Here is a 16,513-nt window from a genome sequence, read left to right as displayed (position 1 = left end):
TTGTTACCAACATCACCAACATATTCCAGCTACACTCTCTGAGCTTCACGTCTCTAGAGAGTCTTTGTCTTTATTATCTCTGTGTGTGTGTTTAATTTTTTTCTGAGACCGAGTCTGTTGTCCAGGCTGGAGTGCAGTGGCATGATCTCGGCTTACTGCAACCTCCACCTCCCGGGTTCAAGTGATTCTCTCTCGTGCCTTACCCTCCTGAGTAGCTGGGACTTCCAGCGTGAGCCACCATGCACTACTAATTTTTTTTTTTTTTTTTAATAGAGATGGGGTTTCACCATGTTGGCCAGGCTGGGCTCAAACTCCTGACCTTGGGTGATCCACCCCCCCTTGGCTTCCCAAAGTGCTGGGATTAGAAATGTGAGCCGCCATGCCAGGCCTACGGGTTGTTTTTAACGTCAATATGGAACCAAAGGGAACTAACATTGATTAAATGTGTGTTCAATACATGTTTATGGAACACTAATTATTTTAAGGTTGCTCCTGCCTGCGCCTAAATGCCACACAGTGCACATCTGCATACCTAATGCCACACAAGGGGAGAATCAAAGTCTTCCTTCTTGGATACCGTCAGGAACAAACTGATCCTTCAGACTGAAGGAGCAGGGACAGTCTTCGCCGGTTCCACGTGTTTGTGTCTGAGTTCCCAGCTTGACTCTGAGCTCCGTGAGGCTACATCTGTGGTGGATTCACTTCTACATGTCCCAGCTCCATCCGGTCCTGTGTCCAGTCCAGCGCCCATCTGAGCAGAGAAGGAACTCAGTCACTATCTATTAGTGCAAAAAGAAAAAAATGGAGAATGATAGTGTGTTAATCTGTTACTGCACTGCTATAAAGAAATCCCTGAGACTGGGTAATTTACAAAGAAAAGGGGTTTAATGGGCTCACGGTTCTGCAGGCTATACAGGAAGCATGGCTGGGGAGGCCTCAGGAAACTTACAATTATGGTGGAATGCCAAGGGGAAACAGGCATGTCTTCACATGGCCAGAGCAGGAGGAAAAGAGAGGAGAGAAGCACCACACACTTGCAAACAACCAGATCTCATGAGAACTCATCACAAGAACAGCATGAAAGTGGGAAAAATACACCCCCGTGATCCAGTCACCTGTTACCAGGCCCCACTTCCAACACTGGGGATTACATTGTGACATGAGATTTGGGTGGGGACACAAATCCAAACCATATCAGGTGGCTAGCATATGTAGCACCTGCTCTGTGCCTAACACTTTACGATAACTTTAAAAGGTAGGTGCTATTATCAGGTTCATTTTGCAGATCAGGAAACTGAAGCCCAGAGAGGTTAAGTCGCTTGCCCAAGGTCACACAGCCCCTAAGTGGCACAGCCAGGATTTGAACTGCATGGTCTAATTTGATTAGCGATGTTCTTAACAATATTACTCCATCATTCTGTGCATATTATGGGTTGGTAAAAGTCATGCAGGTGATAGAGTACTCAAAGGGTAGACCCAGGGCTACATCACTTTTTGGGTGGATAAGAGTGCCTCCTACTGGTCTGAGCCCTAAAAGAGTGACTGGCCAGTGTTCCAGGGACATTTTCTGTGCTAAAGAAAGTGGGTAGGTCACCTATTGGAATGAAAAGCCGACAAGGGGCCTGGCGCGGTGGCTCAGTCTGTAATCCCAGCACTTTGGGAGGCTGAGGCAGGCGGATCACTTGAGGTCAGAAGTTCAAGACCAGCCTGGCTAACATGGTGAAACCCGTCTCTACTAAAAATACAAAAACTAGACAGGTCTGGTGGTGTGCACCTGTAATCCCAGTTACTCGGGAGGCTGAGGCAGGAGAATGGCTTGAACCTGGGAGGCAGAGGCTGCAGTGAGCAGGGATCACGCCACTGCACTCCAGCCTGGGAGACAGAACAAGACTCCGTCTTAAAAAAAAAAAAAAAAAAAAAAAAAAAAACAAAAACTGACAAGGACCCTCATGTGGATCTAGGAATTAGCCCAAAGATCTAACTTCAAGACTGGGGCTCAAAAATCCAGCTCCTTCTGGCTGACCTTTCAGATGATGATTGTAAAGGCAATTAGCAAATGGACTTTAGAGGACAAATTCTGGAAATTAATCGCCCTTAAGAATCGCATGAGGAAATGAGGTAACCGGTTAATTTGGGGACAAGGAAGCACATTGGGAAATGCACCTTGGGTCCCAAGATGCATAAGGCTGTGAGGATTCAGGAGGTGCCTGTGTCTTGGAGAAGCTTCCAGTTAAATTGGGGGAAGATGGAGGTCTGTCTTCTGTGCAGATGCCAACATGTGGTGCTTCATTAGTTGGCCGAGGGTGGTCAGTCTGGCTTGTGCAGGGCAGCTTGGCTTCCCCCGTTATGCCAGCAGACAGCTGTGACTGGGAGAGGGGAATTCTGGAGAGATGGCTTCTGGCTACGGGAGCCAGCTCCATTGTGGGTCCCCTGGCTTTGTGTTTCTCTGGCACATCGCGAGTGCCGCAGTGAGAGCACCAGAGGCCGGCTGAGCAGCAGGAGCGATTGTTCCTTACAGGGAGCTGCCACCTTCAGTGCCGTACGTCTGTTGAGCTGTGGGCAGGTTCCAAGTCATTAAGTGTGTATTGGGTTCAGAAGCCTGGCGACCATCAGCTTGGAACATCCTTGCAGAGAGCTCCCAGCAGTTCTCATCTGGGTGCCCTGCTCTGATGTCCACACTGCCTGGGGGGACCTGACAAGAGAAAGGACTCAACATATTCAGAAGTTTTTGCATATGGGGAGCTAATTACTGCTTTTTGAAATATGTATTTACCACCAATCACAACTTCCATGGTGCTAGGGACTGCCATGGCAACTAAAAGCATATCTGAAAATAACATGTCCTTTTTTTTTTTTTTTTTTGCGTTTCTACTGTAATGACACACTTGTTTCTCCTGTTTGACTTAACGAGCTAACTAGAGAAGTCTCCAAGAGTTTCGGCATGTGCCGCGTGTGTGGGGAAGTGGGCGTTGTAGTGTGTGTGAATATGAGTCATACGCATGTGTAAGAGAGCGGCGTACGGGTGTGTGCTGCTGGGGACAGAGTGTGCAGCTGTGTGAAGTTGCGTGGGAGCCATGTGGGTGTGGGGGTGAGTGCTCCTGGGCATATGTCTCAGGAAACTGGCGTGTGAAGACAGGCATGTTTCCCCTTTGCCTTCTGCCATAATCGTTAAGTTTCCCGAGACCTCCCAAGCCATGCTAGATGGGTCTAAGATCATCCCTTGGCTATGAGTGTTATCAGGCTGGTCTGTGAGCACGCATCTGAAGACCAGTGCTGTTGTGTGTGTATGCATGTGTGTGTTTGAGGCCAAGTGCTGTTGCATGGATGTGTTGCACATGTGCTGTTTGGTGAGACGTGGCTTCTTGCTTTGGGACACTTAACTCTCTTTAAGGTGTCTTTGAGATCTCAGCCCTTGGGAAGTTCCAGCCCAATCACAGGACATAACACCCTTCCTGTCCTATCTCGTCATTCCTGTGGGATGGACGGCTTAACTCCATCCCACAACTGTTGGGGAACCAGAGACCTCAGAGGTCAGGGGCACCCAGACACCATCTGGTCCAGCTCTGAGCTAAGACCATGGGCGTTTCTGGTCCAGATGCAAATTACAAAGCATCCAGTTGGTTTATGTGTTTGTCCTTCATTCATTCACACCAGTGGCTGATGAGTTACTCACAGGGCTTTGGGCTGAGCCTGTTTCATTTGAGCTGAATGAGGCTAACTTTCAGTGGGTACTGTGTGTGCAGATTTACAGCAACAACCTACAACAGTAACGTCCACCATCCACATACAGCTCTTCAAGCCGCCTTCTTGCTTTGTACAGTCATTGTCTGAGCCTGATCTCCTAAGAGCTGACTTTGATAGGAGACCACTTCCCAGGCATGAGCATGCACCTCTCACCAGAATTGAGAGAGTAGAAAGAGGGCAGAGGGACTCTTCCCAGGATACAATGTTCAGGGGCCAAGTAGTGAGAAATGGAGACTCATCTGTGTGTTGCTGCGAGAAGCCATTGCCTGCTGCCGTGTGCAGACATTGTTATGGGCACAGCTTTCTCAGACGGGGCCCTGATCCATGGTGGCCGGGGCTTTGTTGGTTTCGTCACCAACGTCTTCCATTTACACTCTCTGAACTTCACATCTCAAGAGAGTCTTTGTCTTTATTACTGTTTGTTTTTAACTTCAATGGAACCAAAGATAACTGACATTGATGAAATCTGTGTTCAATACATATTTATTGAGCACCAATTATTTTAAGATTGTCCCTGCCTGGGCCTACATGCCACACAGTGTGCATCTGAACTCTTCCCTGCCTGGGGATTTTCTCAACCCAATGTTGGGAGGAGGGGATGGAGATTGTGGACAAATGACAGTAGAAGTAGGCAGAGACGAGGGGTGCCTTAACCCAACCAAGGGAGAGGGCCAGGTCAAGGACAACTTTTCAGAAGAGGTGACACCTGAGCTGAGTTGTAAGGGACAAGTAGGTGGTAACTGGATATCAGAGAGATGTAGAAAGAGGATGTTGCCACTTGGTGACATCAAGTGGACCTAGAGATTCCATATGCGTGGGCTGCAAGTCTGCCCTGGAGCTGGTAATGGGATGCCATCTTGGATATGCTGTATGCTTTAAGGAAGTTAGGAATTGCCCTGGGATTGTGACAGCATGACTAAGTTTGGGAGGCTTGGCCAGAGTCCTTCACCGTTAGATGGTGATTTCCAGCTCAGTCTCCCATTTTGTTTCTGTGGTTTTCCTGATGTCAGCAGCAAGGAAACAAATGATGGTGGCAAGGTGTTTTGCTTCCTTGCAAGTTGCAATCACGTTGGCGGCTATAGCTCTCTCCACACTGCTCATACTCCAACAATGCCCGTGGGGGTACGAATGGAAAAATACCTGTAAATATTAAGGTTGGCTCCAAAAGCCCATTATTGGCTTGTTATGCAATATCCTCTGGTGACATTGAGGCCTTATTAATAACTAAACATCTGTCACAACTGTAATTATATTTCTTGTGCTAGGATTGTGTTTCTACCATTGTCCTGTGTAAACATGGAAGGGAGGGTGTGAATTATTTAGGTGGCCGGCTTTGAGAAAAATAATCGCCCAGCACTGTGCAGGCTGTAAGTTTCTGTCAACTCCTTTCAGAGTCTCAGTGCCTTCGCTGACGTTCCTTTGATGTGCTCCTAAATCTCTCTGAGAACATCGCCCTGGACCCCCGATGCGGCTGCCAGAGCAACCCGGAGAGGGGAAACCCGAGAATGAGAAAAAGGGGGACGGAGGAGCCCTCGGAGGGGGAGAGGAGCCGTCGAGGAGCCAGGCCCCCGACTTCCCCACCTGGCAAGTCTTCTTCCCCCAAACCCCAGGACCTAGATTGTTTGGCAGCCCTCAGGTAGGGGGTGGCGCGGGGTCCAGGAGGCTTTGCCGCTGCTGCGTGTCTAGGCTGGAGAGGAGAATCTATGAAATGGACACCTGGGAGAGCTGTCCCGGCTGGGTACAGAGATTCTATCCCCTTTCTTGAGCCTATTTGAGATGTGTGGATGGGATGAAGGGATGGGTTTGCAGACTGACTTTTGGGGAGGGACATGCTTGTTTTCAGGTGAACAATGACAAATACAACTTACAGAGTGTGGACTATGCACTAGCATAAAAATGGGAGCTTTGCATAGACAATTTCAATCAATTCTCAAATAATTTCATAAGGGTGTTGTTAATCTCGCTTCGACAGGAGGAAAGTAACACAAACATTAGGCAGCTTGACTGAGATCACAGCCAAAGGCAAACCTGGGATTCCTACCCAAGTCTCTCTGAATCTCACCCCATCCCCCCAAAAAATTGTTTCTAACCACTAGGCTACCCTGCCTCTCTCTGGTCATTGATGTGGTCAGTTCACGGTGAGGAGTTTTCTATGCTTCAGTTCACGGTGAGGAGTTTTCTATGCTACCAAGCATAGAAAAAACTCCCTGGGTTTTTGATCTTGCTCTTTTTCTTTTCCTCGGAGACGCTCATGGCTGTACAAACTCGAGGAATTTCAACTCTGGGTGTGGTTTGGTATAGAACGCAATTTTGATCTGTGTGATGCTGGCATCAAGGAATTGGTTTGTGGTGAGTCCTATAAATGGGTACGTCCTGAAATTGTCGCCCTAAGGCTGTTCAGAATGGGATCTCCAGCTCTGGCCACCAGCTTCCAGTGGCGGCTGAAAGTGTATATGGTGGGGGCAGTGAGTTTAGAGTTAGGCTTGTGGGGAAGAAAAGGAAGTGGGTGTATTTTTGTTGACTAGATAGAGCTCCAGATGTTCAGCAATTTCTCCCATGAGCAGGGGTCTAGGCCGTGGGACCCAGGAACAGGATGCTGCAAGACTGTTCAGAACCTTCTCCAACACAATTTGGCATTTGAGAAGTCAAGGGCAGGAGCTGATGAGACCCCTGGCCAAGGGAACGCTTACCTACTGGGGAAGCCACTGTCTTAGCCTCTGAGAAAGCATCTGGAATAGAACAATGTAAAGCTGGAAATGACAAATGCTGAAGGGCAGACTCAGAGCAAAGAAGGTTAGCTAGAGTCAGAGAACATCTTGGGATGGTCTCCCCATCCCAGCTCATCCCTTCCAGGAGAGGACCCCCCATCAAAGGCAGGCATGGTTGGACTTTTCACCAGCCTAGGATAAATGAAAGGATGTTGAACACTTCCCCTGGAAAAGGGGTGTGGGGCATGTTGAGAAAAGGAGGTAAGAATTGAGTAAGAGAAACATTTTGGTAAGTCCTAGGTGGGCTGCCTTACAGAAAGCTGGTGTGATGGAGGAAAAGAATATTTGCCTGCCTCTGTAGATCTGAGGATATCACACAGCAAGCAGACAAAGAAATCTTTTTGCTCAACACACTGTCACATTAAAAATGTTTCCCCATTTGTTCCTGCATTTTGGGAATTTGGAATTTTTTGGCCAGAGTTGCGAGCAGCATGAATTAGGCAGTTTAGTGTCACCTGTCTCTGGGGGACAGTGATGACCCAAGGAGTCAGTTTCTCCCAAGGCATGTGCTTTTCCTTTGGGGCTGAACATGAACTCCCTTTAGACCCTGGGGCTAAGAGTCTCTACACCTCCTGGCTTGTTCCAGTCACACATTTGTGCACGCGTGCACACACATGCACTGAACATGTTTTTGTTTTTGTTATTCCTTCCTTGGGGACGTATTCACACATTCCTCAAAGATTTCTTTGTGCAGTGGGCTGAGAGAGAGAAAGCCAAAAAGCAGGGGATTAGGTGGGGCCAGAGGAGGGAGATCTGTGGTCAAGGTCTCGGCTCCAGGGAGTTGGATGGGGAGGGGAGTGAGAACACAGTCCATCTGGAATGTGTTCTCCCATTAGGTTCAGTAGTAATGTCATCTCTCAGATCGCATTGCCTCCTGCCCCTCAGTTCTTTGGTTGGGAACCTCCTTCAGATAAAGCACTGCCTGGGTATTGTGAGACCGTTAAGAGAAAGGAGTAGAAGAGAATGCAGTCCCCGTTTACAGGTCATCTTCTCCAGGTGCATTGAGAGAAGCATGTTGACACTTTAGCAAAAACAGGGAAACCAGGGGCCTCCTCTGACCCCAAAGCATGCTCAAAAAAGAGCCACCACTATTTCCTCACTGCGGTGGCCTGAGTGGTTATGCACAGTGTGGGCAGGGCAGGTGAAGTTAGAAAGCAGAGAGGAGTCTCCTTGATGTGTCTCGTCTTCCGTCTCCAGATCACTTTCACACCTCCCGGAGCCATATTGGTTGCAAGGGACAGAAGTCCAGGAGAGTTATCAGAAGTAAAAAGGGAAACATGTTAGGGAGATTTCCATGGGAGTGGGCAGAGGGTGGGTCTCATGAAATCTAAGGCCAGAGGTGCAGCTCTGGGATTACAGGTGGCTGCCAGCAAACCCAGCTAATTTTTGTATTTTTAGTAGAGACAGGATTTCACCATGTTGAACCAGGCTGGTCTCAAACCCCTGACCTCAAGTGATACACCTGCCTTGGCCTCCCAAAGTGCTGGGATTATAGGCTTGAACCACCATGCCTGGCCTTGATTCCTTCTTAATCTCGCCTCATCTAATGTAGCCTCTGCTCCCATCAGTTTACTGATCAGATTCTGGAGGGAACAAGAGCTAGTGTCAGCAGAAGGAGCGATGCCAAGCAATGGCCAGTTCAAAATTTAGCTCATCATCAAGGACCTAGAAGGATGTGGAAAATCTGAGAAAGCTAAAGTCTCTTGGGTTTCTCTGTCCATATGAAGATGGACAGCTACCCATTTGACAGTGATCAAATGGAGGAATCAGTGTGGTCTCAATTCCAAATTCCCTGGGAAACAAGCTCATTGCTGTCCACTCCAGATCAAATCAATAATGCCCAAGAGAAGAGGGTCAGATATATGAACGCAGATGCTGCCACTATAAATGGGTGGACAGAAGATGGGGATGGGGAATGACTAGAGAAGCAGGGTGCCTTCTCACCCCCATGTATTAGTTCATTTTGTGCTGCTATAAAGGAATACCTGAGATTGGGTAATTGATGAGGAATAAAAAAGGTTTATTTGGCTCATGGTTCTGCAGACTTTACAAGAAGCATGGCTTAATCTGCTTCTGCTGAGGGCCTCAGGAAGGTTCCAATCATAGTGGAAGGCAAACAGGGAGCGGGCATGTCACATGGAGAGAGAGGGAACAAGAGAGATGCCAGGCTCTTTTAAACAACTAGCTCTTGCATGAACTAATAGAGTGAGAACTCACTCATTATCACAGGAAGGGTGCCAAGGCATTCATGAGGCATCCGCCTGCATGACCCAAACACCTCCCACTAGGCCCCATCTTCAACACTGGGGATCACATTCCAACATGAGATTTGGAGGGGACAAATACCCAAGCTATATCACTCCAGTTCCTTGAGCTTATTAGATGTATGTCTTATTCTTGGAGTTAGTTGACTCTCCATGAAGTGCTGGGAAAGTATTTGCTATTAAGGCTTTAAGTTGGAGTTTTTCAAGAAGGTGATCCCTACAAGACACAAATTAGTTAACTGTGACTTGTGGAACAAAAGCAATAGGTTAGGCCAGGCACGGTGGCTCACGCCTGTAATCCCAGCACTTTGGGAGGCCGAGGTGGGTGGATCACGAGCTCAAGAGATGGAGACCATCCTGGCCAACATGGTGAAGCCTTATCTCTACTAAAAATACAAAAATTAGCTGGGGGTGGTGGTGTGCACCTGTAGTTCCAGCTATTTGGAAGGCTGAGGCAGGAGAATCGCTTGAACCTGGGAGGCGGATGTTGCAGCGAGCCAAGATCGCGCCACTGCCCTCCAACCTGGCGACAGAGCGAGACTCCATCTCAAAAGAAAAAGCAATAGGTTAGACAAAACCGGCTGGGGACCACACTGGAGAGGCAGGACACCACCCTTCCCACAGCTGGCCTTCCTTGCAGCTCATTGTCCTCCCATTTGTCAGCCTACATCACTGCAGAAGATGATCCTAGATTGTCCACTCCTGTCTTTGCTAAGGTGTCAACGTGCTTCTCTCAGTGCATCTGGAGGAGGTGACCTGTAGATGGTGACCTCCTTCTCTTCTACTCCTTTTTCTCAAAGTTCTCACAAGGGAGTGAAGCAAGGAAGCCCTGACCTTTTTTCTAGTCTGTCAAGGTGACTCCTTGGCATGGAGGTCTGAAAGGACACTCTAGCAGGAGAAAGCAGTGGGTACCTCCCTCAATTCACTGTGTGGTCTTGAGCTCATCTTTGGCTTGTAATAGAAGGGTTGGGCGTGATCAATGGTGTTTTAATTTTTTTGTTTTGTTTATAGAAACTTCTCTAAAGTCATATGGGGAATGCTAATACTCAGAAAGAGGACCCACTTTGGTTGGAGCAAGGTGTGTGCGTATGTATTTGGGATAATGGGGTGTCCCCTAGGACCCCTAAGAGGAGCAGTGAAATCCTTCACTTATTTACTTTTTGTCCAGACTATGAGATCTGGAGCTCTTTGTACCAGGTCTAGAGCTGACTCATCTATGATGCCACCTAGAAGACAGACTCCAGGGACTAGCGTGATGCCCAGGTAGCTTTAACAAATGCCAGCTAAATAACCCTAGAACTATGGTGTGGCTCCAGCCCAATCCAAAGGAAGCTTTTTTATTCATGTGGGGAGAAATGGATGTGCACTATTGATATATGATCTAAAAATAACTCATGTTCCAAACAAAGTGTTTTTTCGTATTTTGAAATGAAAACGTGTAGACAAAGCAAGGAATTGAGAATGCGTGACTCATTAAATTGCTGACTCTGAAAGCAATGGAAATTCAAAGGGACTTTTCTCTCTAGTTTTCCCTCCCACCCCTGCTCTGAATAGCTTATAAAAAGTCTACACATAAACAAGACCTGTAAACTTCCTTGTGACGGAAGGTCCTGCACAGTGAGAGGCTGAAGGAACTCAGCCTTTGTTGCCTGGATGCTGAGCTGCTCTTCCTTGCTAGATTAGAATCATCAGCTGGACTCCTCTTTGCTTGCCATCTTTATTTCTCCTCTTCTTGCCTCTCTTCCCTGTCCCTAACAGGTGTCCAAGGGCTTCCATCATGGTCCTTCTCTGGCCAATGGTCCTTCTTCCCCACAATGCTTGGCTGTTCTGGACTTCAGCGGTGCCGAACTCATTGGCCCTAAAAGGATGCATCATCCAGGAGCTGTGTCTTGGAGAGTGTACCTCACGTGGCACGCTAGCAGGATGCAGCAGTGGGTACCTTCATCAAGCTCATCCTTGGCTTATAATGGAAGGGCTAGGCATGATCAATGGTGTTTTAATTTTTTTTTTGTTTCGCTCATAAAAGCTTTTCTAAAGTAAGTGCTAAGGGGAATGCTAATACTTAGAGGACCCACTTTGGTTGGAGCAAGGTGTGTGTTTGTGTGTGTGTGTGTGTGTGTGTATGTGTGTGTATTTGGGAGAATGGGTGTCTTCCAAGACCCCCCAAAGAGGAGCAGTGAGATCCTTCACTTGAAGAGGCTACTGGTAGACCTTCATATGCTTATTCCTAACCATTGTGTAAAAATTTCTGCTCCATTGAGGAACACATTCCCTGACTCCCTCTCCCTCATTGCTATCACCTGCTTTTCTTCTAGTCACCCCTCCACTCTTGGAATTCCCTAGCAGCTTGTTCATTCTTATATCTGCTGCAAGTCCTGATCATACTGGGGAGATGAATGAGCATGGGGATGACCAGGCAACATTCTCACCTCTTGTTGCCTCAACTTCAACTCCTGTGACCTTCTGTCGTCTTGACTTTCACTCCTGTGGCCTCAACCTTGATCTTGTCATTCTCTAGAATGTGGACCATCTGGGTGCTTACACTGCAACCTGCCTCTCTCTGGCATCCTCCTTGACAGCTGTTTTCCATTGTTACGTCTGCGTCAGTATGTGGAGTGCTCTGGGGTAAAATCCTACATGAGTTGAGTATGATGGCTTATGGTTGTAATCCCAGCATTTTGGATGGCTGAGGCAGGAGGATTGCTTGAGGCCAGGAGCTCGAGACCAGCCTGGGCAACATAGTGAGACCCCATCTCTGCAAAACTAAAAAACATTAACCAGGCACGGTGGTGCATGCCTGTAGTCCTAGCCACTTGGGAGGCTGAGCGGGGAGGATTGCTTGAGCCCAGGAGTCGGAGGCTACAGTGAATTATTATCATGCCACTGCACTCCAGCCTGGGCAATACAGACAGACCCTGTCTTACTAGTCCTACTACTACTTTTACTACTACTACTAAAAGATTCTACAAGGATATGGGACACAGATAGATGATTCTATATACTTCTAACCTTCAACCTCAACGAAGTCCTCAGTGTGAGTCATGGTTCTAGTGGGTCAGGTCTCCATGACTATTTCAGCCCCGACTCACTTGTCTTAAGAATGGTGTCACCTACTCACTCACAATTAAAACAAAGACCCCAGGCAGAAACATCTTCAACTCCCTGCCCACCCAACTGTCACCTTTTCTACATTCAGCTTTGTCTTTGCCCCTCTCTGCCCATTATAGGACAGTCCTTTCCCAAGTCCAAGTACCACCTGCCACATGTGCTCGGATATCTCTTCCCTGCCACACTGTCTTTAGAGACCTTATTCCATCAATTATATTTCCTCCATCCTATTCACCAATGTCTTCTTTCTTCCCCCAAGAAAAATTGCATACATTGCTCTATTTCTCCACTTTTTGTTTCCTTTTTTTTTTTTTTTTTTTTTTTTGAGACAGAGTCTCCTTTTGTCACCCAAGCTGGAGTGCGGTGGCATGATCTTGGCTCTCCGCAACCTCTGCCTCCCAGGTCCAAGCAATTCTTCTGCCTTAGCATCCCGAGTAGCTGGGATTACAGGTGCCTGCCACCAAACCCAGCTAATTTTTCTTTTTCTTTCTTTCTTTCTTTCTTTTTTTTTTTTTTTTTCTTCAGTAGAGACGGAGTTTCACCATGTTGACCAGGCTGGTCTTGAACTCCTGACCTCAAGTGACCTGCCTGCCTTGGCCTCCCAGGTGCTAGGATTACAGGCTTAAGCCACTGTGCCCGGCCTCACTTCCTTCTTAATCTCGCCTCATGTAATGTAGCCTCTGCTCCCTTGAGTTTACTGATCAGATTCTGGAGGAAACAAGAGCTAGTGTCAGAGCAGAAGGAGCAATGTCAAGCAATGGCCAGTTCAAAATTTAGCTCAACATCAAAATATATCTGGTGAGTTAAAATACATATATTTGGAGGTCCTACCTCCTAAATCAGAAACTTTTCAGGAAGCTCCTGGAATTCTGATCGCTGGGCTCCTTCCCTGACATCCCTGCCAGGGTCCCAGAAGTCCCCAGGGGGAGGATTTTTGCCACCCTGCTGTCAGCTCAACAAGAATGCTTTGCTCACTCTTGTTCCATTGACCAAATCTTTTCCTTCTCTGTTTTCGCCATCCAATGTGAGTTTCAAATGATCTTACCTAAGAAACTTTTCATCACTCTTTCACCCTCCTGGAGATGCTTGGACCCCACCTCTTGGCAATCTGACTTTCACCTGGGATCCGTTGACTTCCTTTGTGATTCTTCTAATGCAGCCTGTTACAGATGAATGATCCTCAGAACATCAATGTAAATAAATATTCCTCTAAAGGTGCTTCATGGTCAGTAAAATTTGGATGATACTCCATACAATATCTGCCTCTTGGAGAGTATCAATGCAAATTAAAATCTTAGTGATGCCCTACAGCCAAGAAAATGGTTTATCTTTGTTTATCTCAGTTTTTCCAAATACAATTTGCGCCTGGAACCCTGGATATATGTGTGTGTGTGTGTGTGTGTGCACGCGTGTGTGTGTATATGTTTGCTAAAGCCTGGAAATCACCTATTAAATGTTTATTTTCTCTCCTGGGGACATGCCTAGTTCTTAGATCAATGCAAATAATAGATAACTGACATATTCTGGGGCCCATGAATGCTCACACCCTTATTTATTCAAGTGCCATTGGTGTGCCAGGTACAGTGCTGCATGTTGGAGATAAAAAGGTGAATAATCCTTTTCTCATGCAATTTACAGGGTCTTGGGGAGGTAGGTTAGTACTCACCATAGAGTTTATGTGTTAGGATACATGCAAGCTCAGGGTGTTCCTAGGGGCACATCAAGTGACACACACACGCAGATGTGCAGTTCCCATGTGTACCATTCATTCACTTATAAGACAAGAATACAATGTAGGCTGGGCACGGTGGCTCATGCCTGTAATCCCAGCACTTTGGAAGGCTGAGGTGGGAGGATCACTTGAGTCCAGCAGTTTGAGACCAGCCCAGGCAATCTAGTGAGACTCCATCTCTACAAAAAATAAAATAAAATAAAACAATCGGGCATGGTGGTACCCTTGTAGTCTCAGCTACTCAGCAGGCTGAGGTGGGAGGATTGCTTGATCCCAGGAATTTAAGGCTGCAGTGAGCTATGATTGCACCACTGCACTTCAGCCTGGGCAACATAGTGAGACTGTGTCTCAAAAAAAAAAAAAAAAAAGTCAATGGTACCCCTGAAGTTGTGCCATACACTCCGATTAAATAAGCATATATACATCAAAATATGCAGTTTATTATTATGAATGTGATCACATTGCTATGCAACTTTTTTTTTCACTCAACAGTTTATTACTAGCATCCTTTTCTATTGTACTGCAATGTACTGGACCAGTCCAGTAATGATGTCTGTTCAGGTCATGCTGTTTTTATTCTCACAGGCAATGCTTCAGAGAGCATCTGTGTATGAGCAACATTTATCCTTATGAACTTGTGCAAGCATAGCTAAAGCTACATTTTCTAGAAGTGAAACATCTGGGTCAAAACATATACATTTTTTCTTCTGCTAGGTTTTGTCAAATTGCTCTCCAGAATTACCATACCAATTCACCTAAGGGAAGTCCGGCTTTTGAGGACGAGGACACCAGAGTGGAGGGGAAGGAGGTGACCGAAAGGAAGTGCTTGAGGGCGACCATTAATGGAGTCATGTCCCTGAAGAAGTAAGAGAGTGCAGGATCAAGAGAAGTGTCTTCATGATGAAAAAAATTTCTATATGCACAAAGTGTAAATTCTGCACTCCACCGTACATATTACCAATGATCTTAGCTAAGAAATTCTGATCACTTTTTCATCTTCCTGGAGATTTGCTGACCCCATCTCTTGGAAATCTGTTCACTCAGGATCCATTTACTTCCTATGTGATTCTTTTAATAAAACATGCCACAACTTGATGATTAACATCAATGCTGATAAATATTTAAGAGTGCTCTGAGGCCAGGCATGGTGGCACATGCCTGTAATTCTAGCTACTCAGGATGCTGAGGCAGAAGGATTGCTTGGGCCCGGGAAGTGGAGATTGCAGTGAGCTGAGCTTGTGCCCACTGCAGCCTGGGTGACAGGGCGAGACTCTGTCTCAAAATAGGAAAAAAAAAAAAAAAAACCAAAAAGCCTCTATGGTCAATAAGCTAAATGGCCGACCCCTAGGCACCTGATTCCTTCAAAAGGGCTTTGGAGCATCAGAATTCTGTATACCTATTCTTTTGGCATTTGCCTGGGGGGGCCCAGCTGTGGGACAGAGTACATCTGACATCTGATGATCAACAGAGTACATGTTCATGCAATGTCTTTCTTACCTTATGACAGGTAGTTTAAGACATTGTACTGTTAAAAACATACTTCATATGTTATGGTGTAGAATGCTAGTTTTTTTTTTTTTTTTTTGAGGCGGAGTCTTGCTCTCTCTCCCAGTCTGACGTGCAGTGGCGCGATCTCGGCTCACTGCAAGCTCCGCTTCCTGGGTTCACGCCATTCTCCTGCCTCAGCCTCTCCCGAGTAGCTGGGATTACAGGTGCCAGCCACCACACCCAGCTAATTTCTTGTATTTTTAGTAGAGACGGGGTTTCACCGTGTTAGCCAGGATGATCTCGATCTCCTGGCCTCGTGATCCACCCGCCTCAGCCTCCCAATGTGCTGGGATTACAGGCGTGAGCCACTGCGCCCGGCCGGAATGCTAGTTTTTAAGACAAAAATATCGGACTTTAAAGATGGTTCTTGCTTGTGGCTGGGCTGTTTTGGGCTATAACCCTGTAATTCTCCTTCACTAGAAGCCCTTTCATGGAAAAAATTGAAATCACTGAGAGAGACTGAATTCATCTAACACACTCCTGGTGTTTGTACTAATTTTTTTTTTAAGTGACAGAGTCTTGCTGTATTGCCCAGGCTGGAGTGTAGTGGTGAGATCATAGCTCATTGCAGCCTTGAACTTCTGGGCTCAAACAGTTCTCCCACCTCAGCCTCTGAAGTAGCTGGGACAGCAGGTACCTGCCAACGTGTCTGGCTAATTAATTTTTTTTTTAGTTAAACAGGGTCTTTTTTAATTTAAACAGGGTCTTGCTATGTTGCCCAGGCTGGTCTTGAACTCTCCTGGCCTCAAGCGATCCTCCCATCTTGGCTTCCCAAACTGCTGGAATTACAGACATGTGCCACTGCATTGACCTGTACCAAATTTTAATTTGAGGATTTTGCTCCTATTGAGAAAGTGGGGTAAGGGAGAGGATTAGTCAATAGAGTTCATGCCCTAAATAGTCCTGCTGTTAGCAGACCGTGTGAAACAGTACTACTCTGGGTACAAGTCATTTCTACTCATCACAGTGCAAAGGGCACTGGAGAGACACAAGTTGACTTTTCAGTCCTGTTTCTCTATGTGCCCCTTGCCCCAGTCTTTCCCATCAGCACCGTTCAGTTCTCCATCCATGAACCATGTGGCGGTCACAGGGGCCTCTTCCTGAACTTCTTGTCTCTGAGTCCAGTTACTATTGCTTTGTAATAAACCGCCCCAAACTCAGGGGGATAAACCAACAACCATCCTGTGCTTGTGGAATCTCAAGGTCAGGAATTCAGTAGAGACAGCTTGTCTCTGCTCCAGGATGTCTGGTACCTCTGTTGGAAAAACGCAGATGGCTGGGGGCTGACATTATTTGATCACTTCCATGTCAGGTGCCTGGGATGGGATGGCTGAAGGACTAGCTCAGCT

The 16,513-nt window shown here is 46.8% G+C and overlaps 1 protein-coding gene across 1 annotated transcript in view; it reads left to right on the top strand.

Annotated features, from left to right (window-relative positions):
• Positions 1 to 5,153: 5,153 nt before the first annotated feature.
• The window catches only part of CALN1 (calneuron 1), a 625,214-nt gene continuing 613,854 nt past the window's right edge, over positions 5,154 to 16,513 (top strand). Inside the window, exon 1 of the mRNA XM_024250404.3 lies at positions 5,154 to 5,328. Within this exon, the coding sequence (XP_024106172.1) occupies positions 5,210 to 5,328 (119 nt within the window). The 5' untranslated portion in view covers positions 5,154 to 5,209. The remainder of the gene's footprint in view (positions 5,329 to 16,513) is intronic.

The sequence above is a fragment of the Pongo abelii genome, chromosome 6 (assembly GCF_028885655.2).
Source record: "Pongo abelii isolate AG06213 chromosome 6, NHGRI_mPonAbe1-v2.0_pri, whole genome shotgun sequence".
Taxonomy (NCBI): Eukaryota; Metazoa; Chordata; class Mammalia; order Primates; family Hominidae; genus Pongo; species Pongo abelii.
The sequence above is the reverse complement of the archived record's forward strand: the minus strand, read 5'-3'. Positions and strand labels throughout refer to the sequence as shown.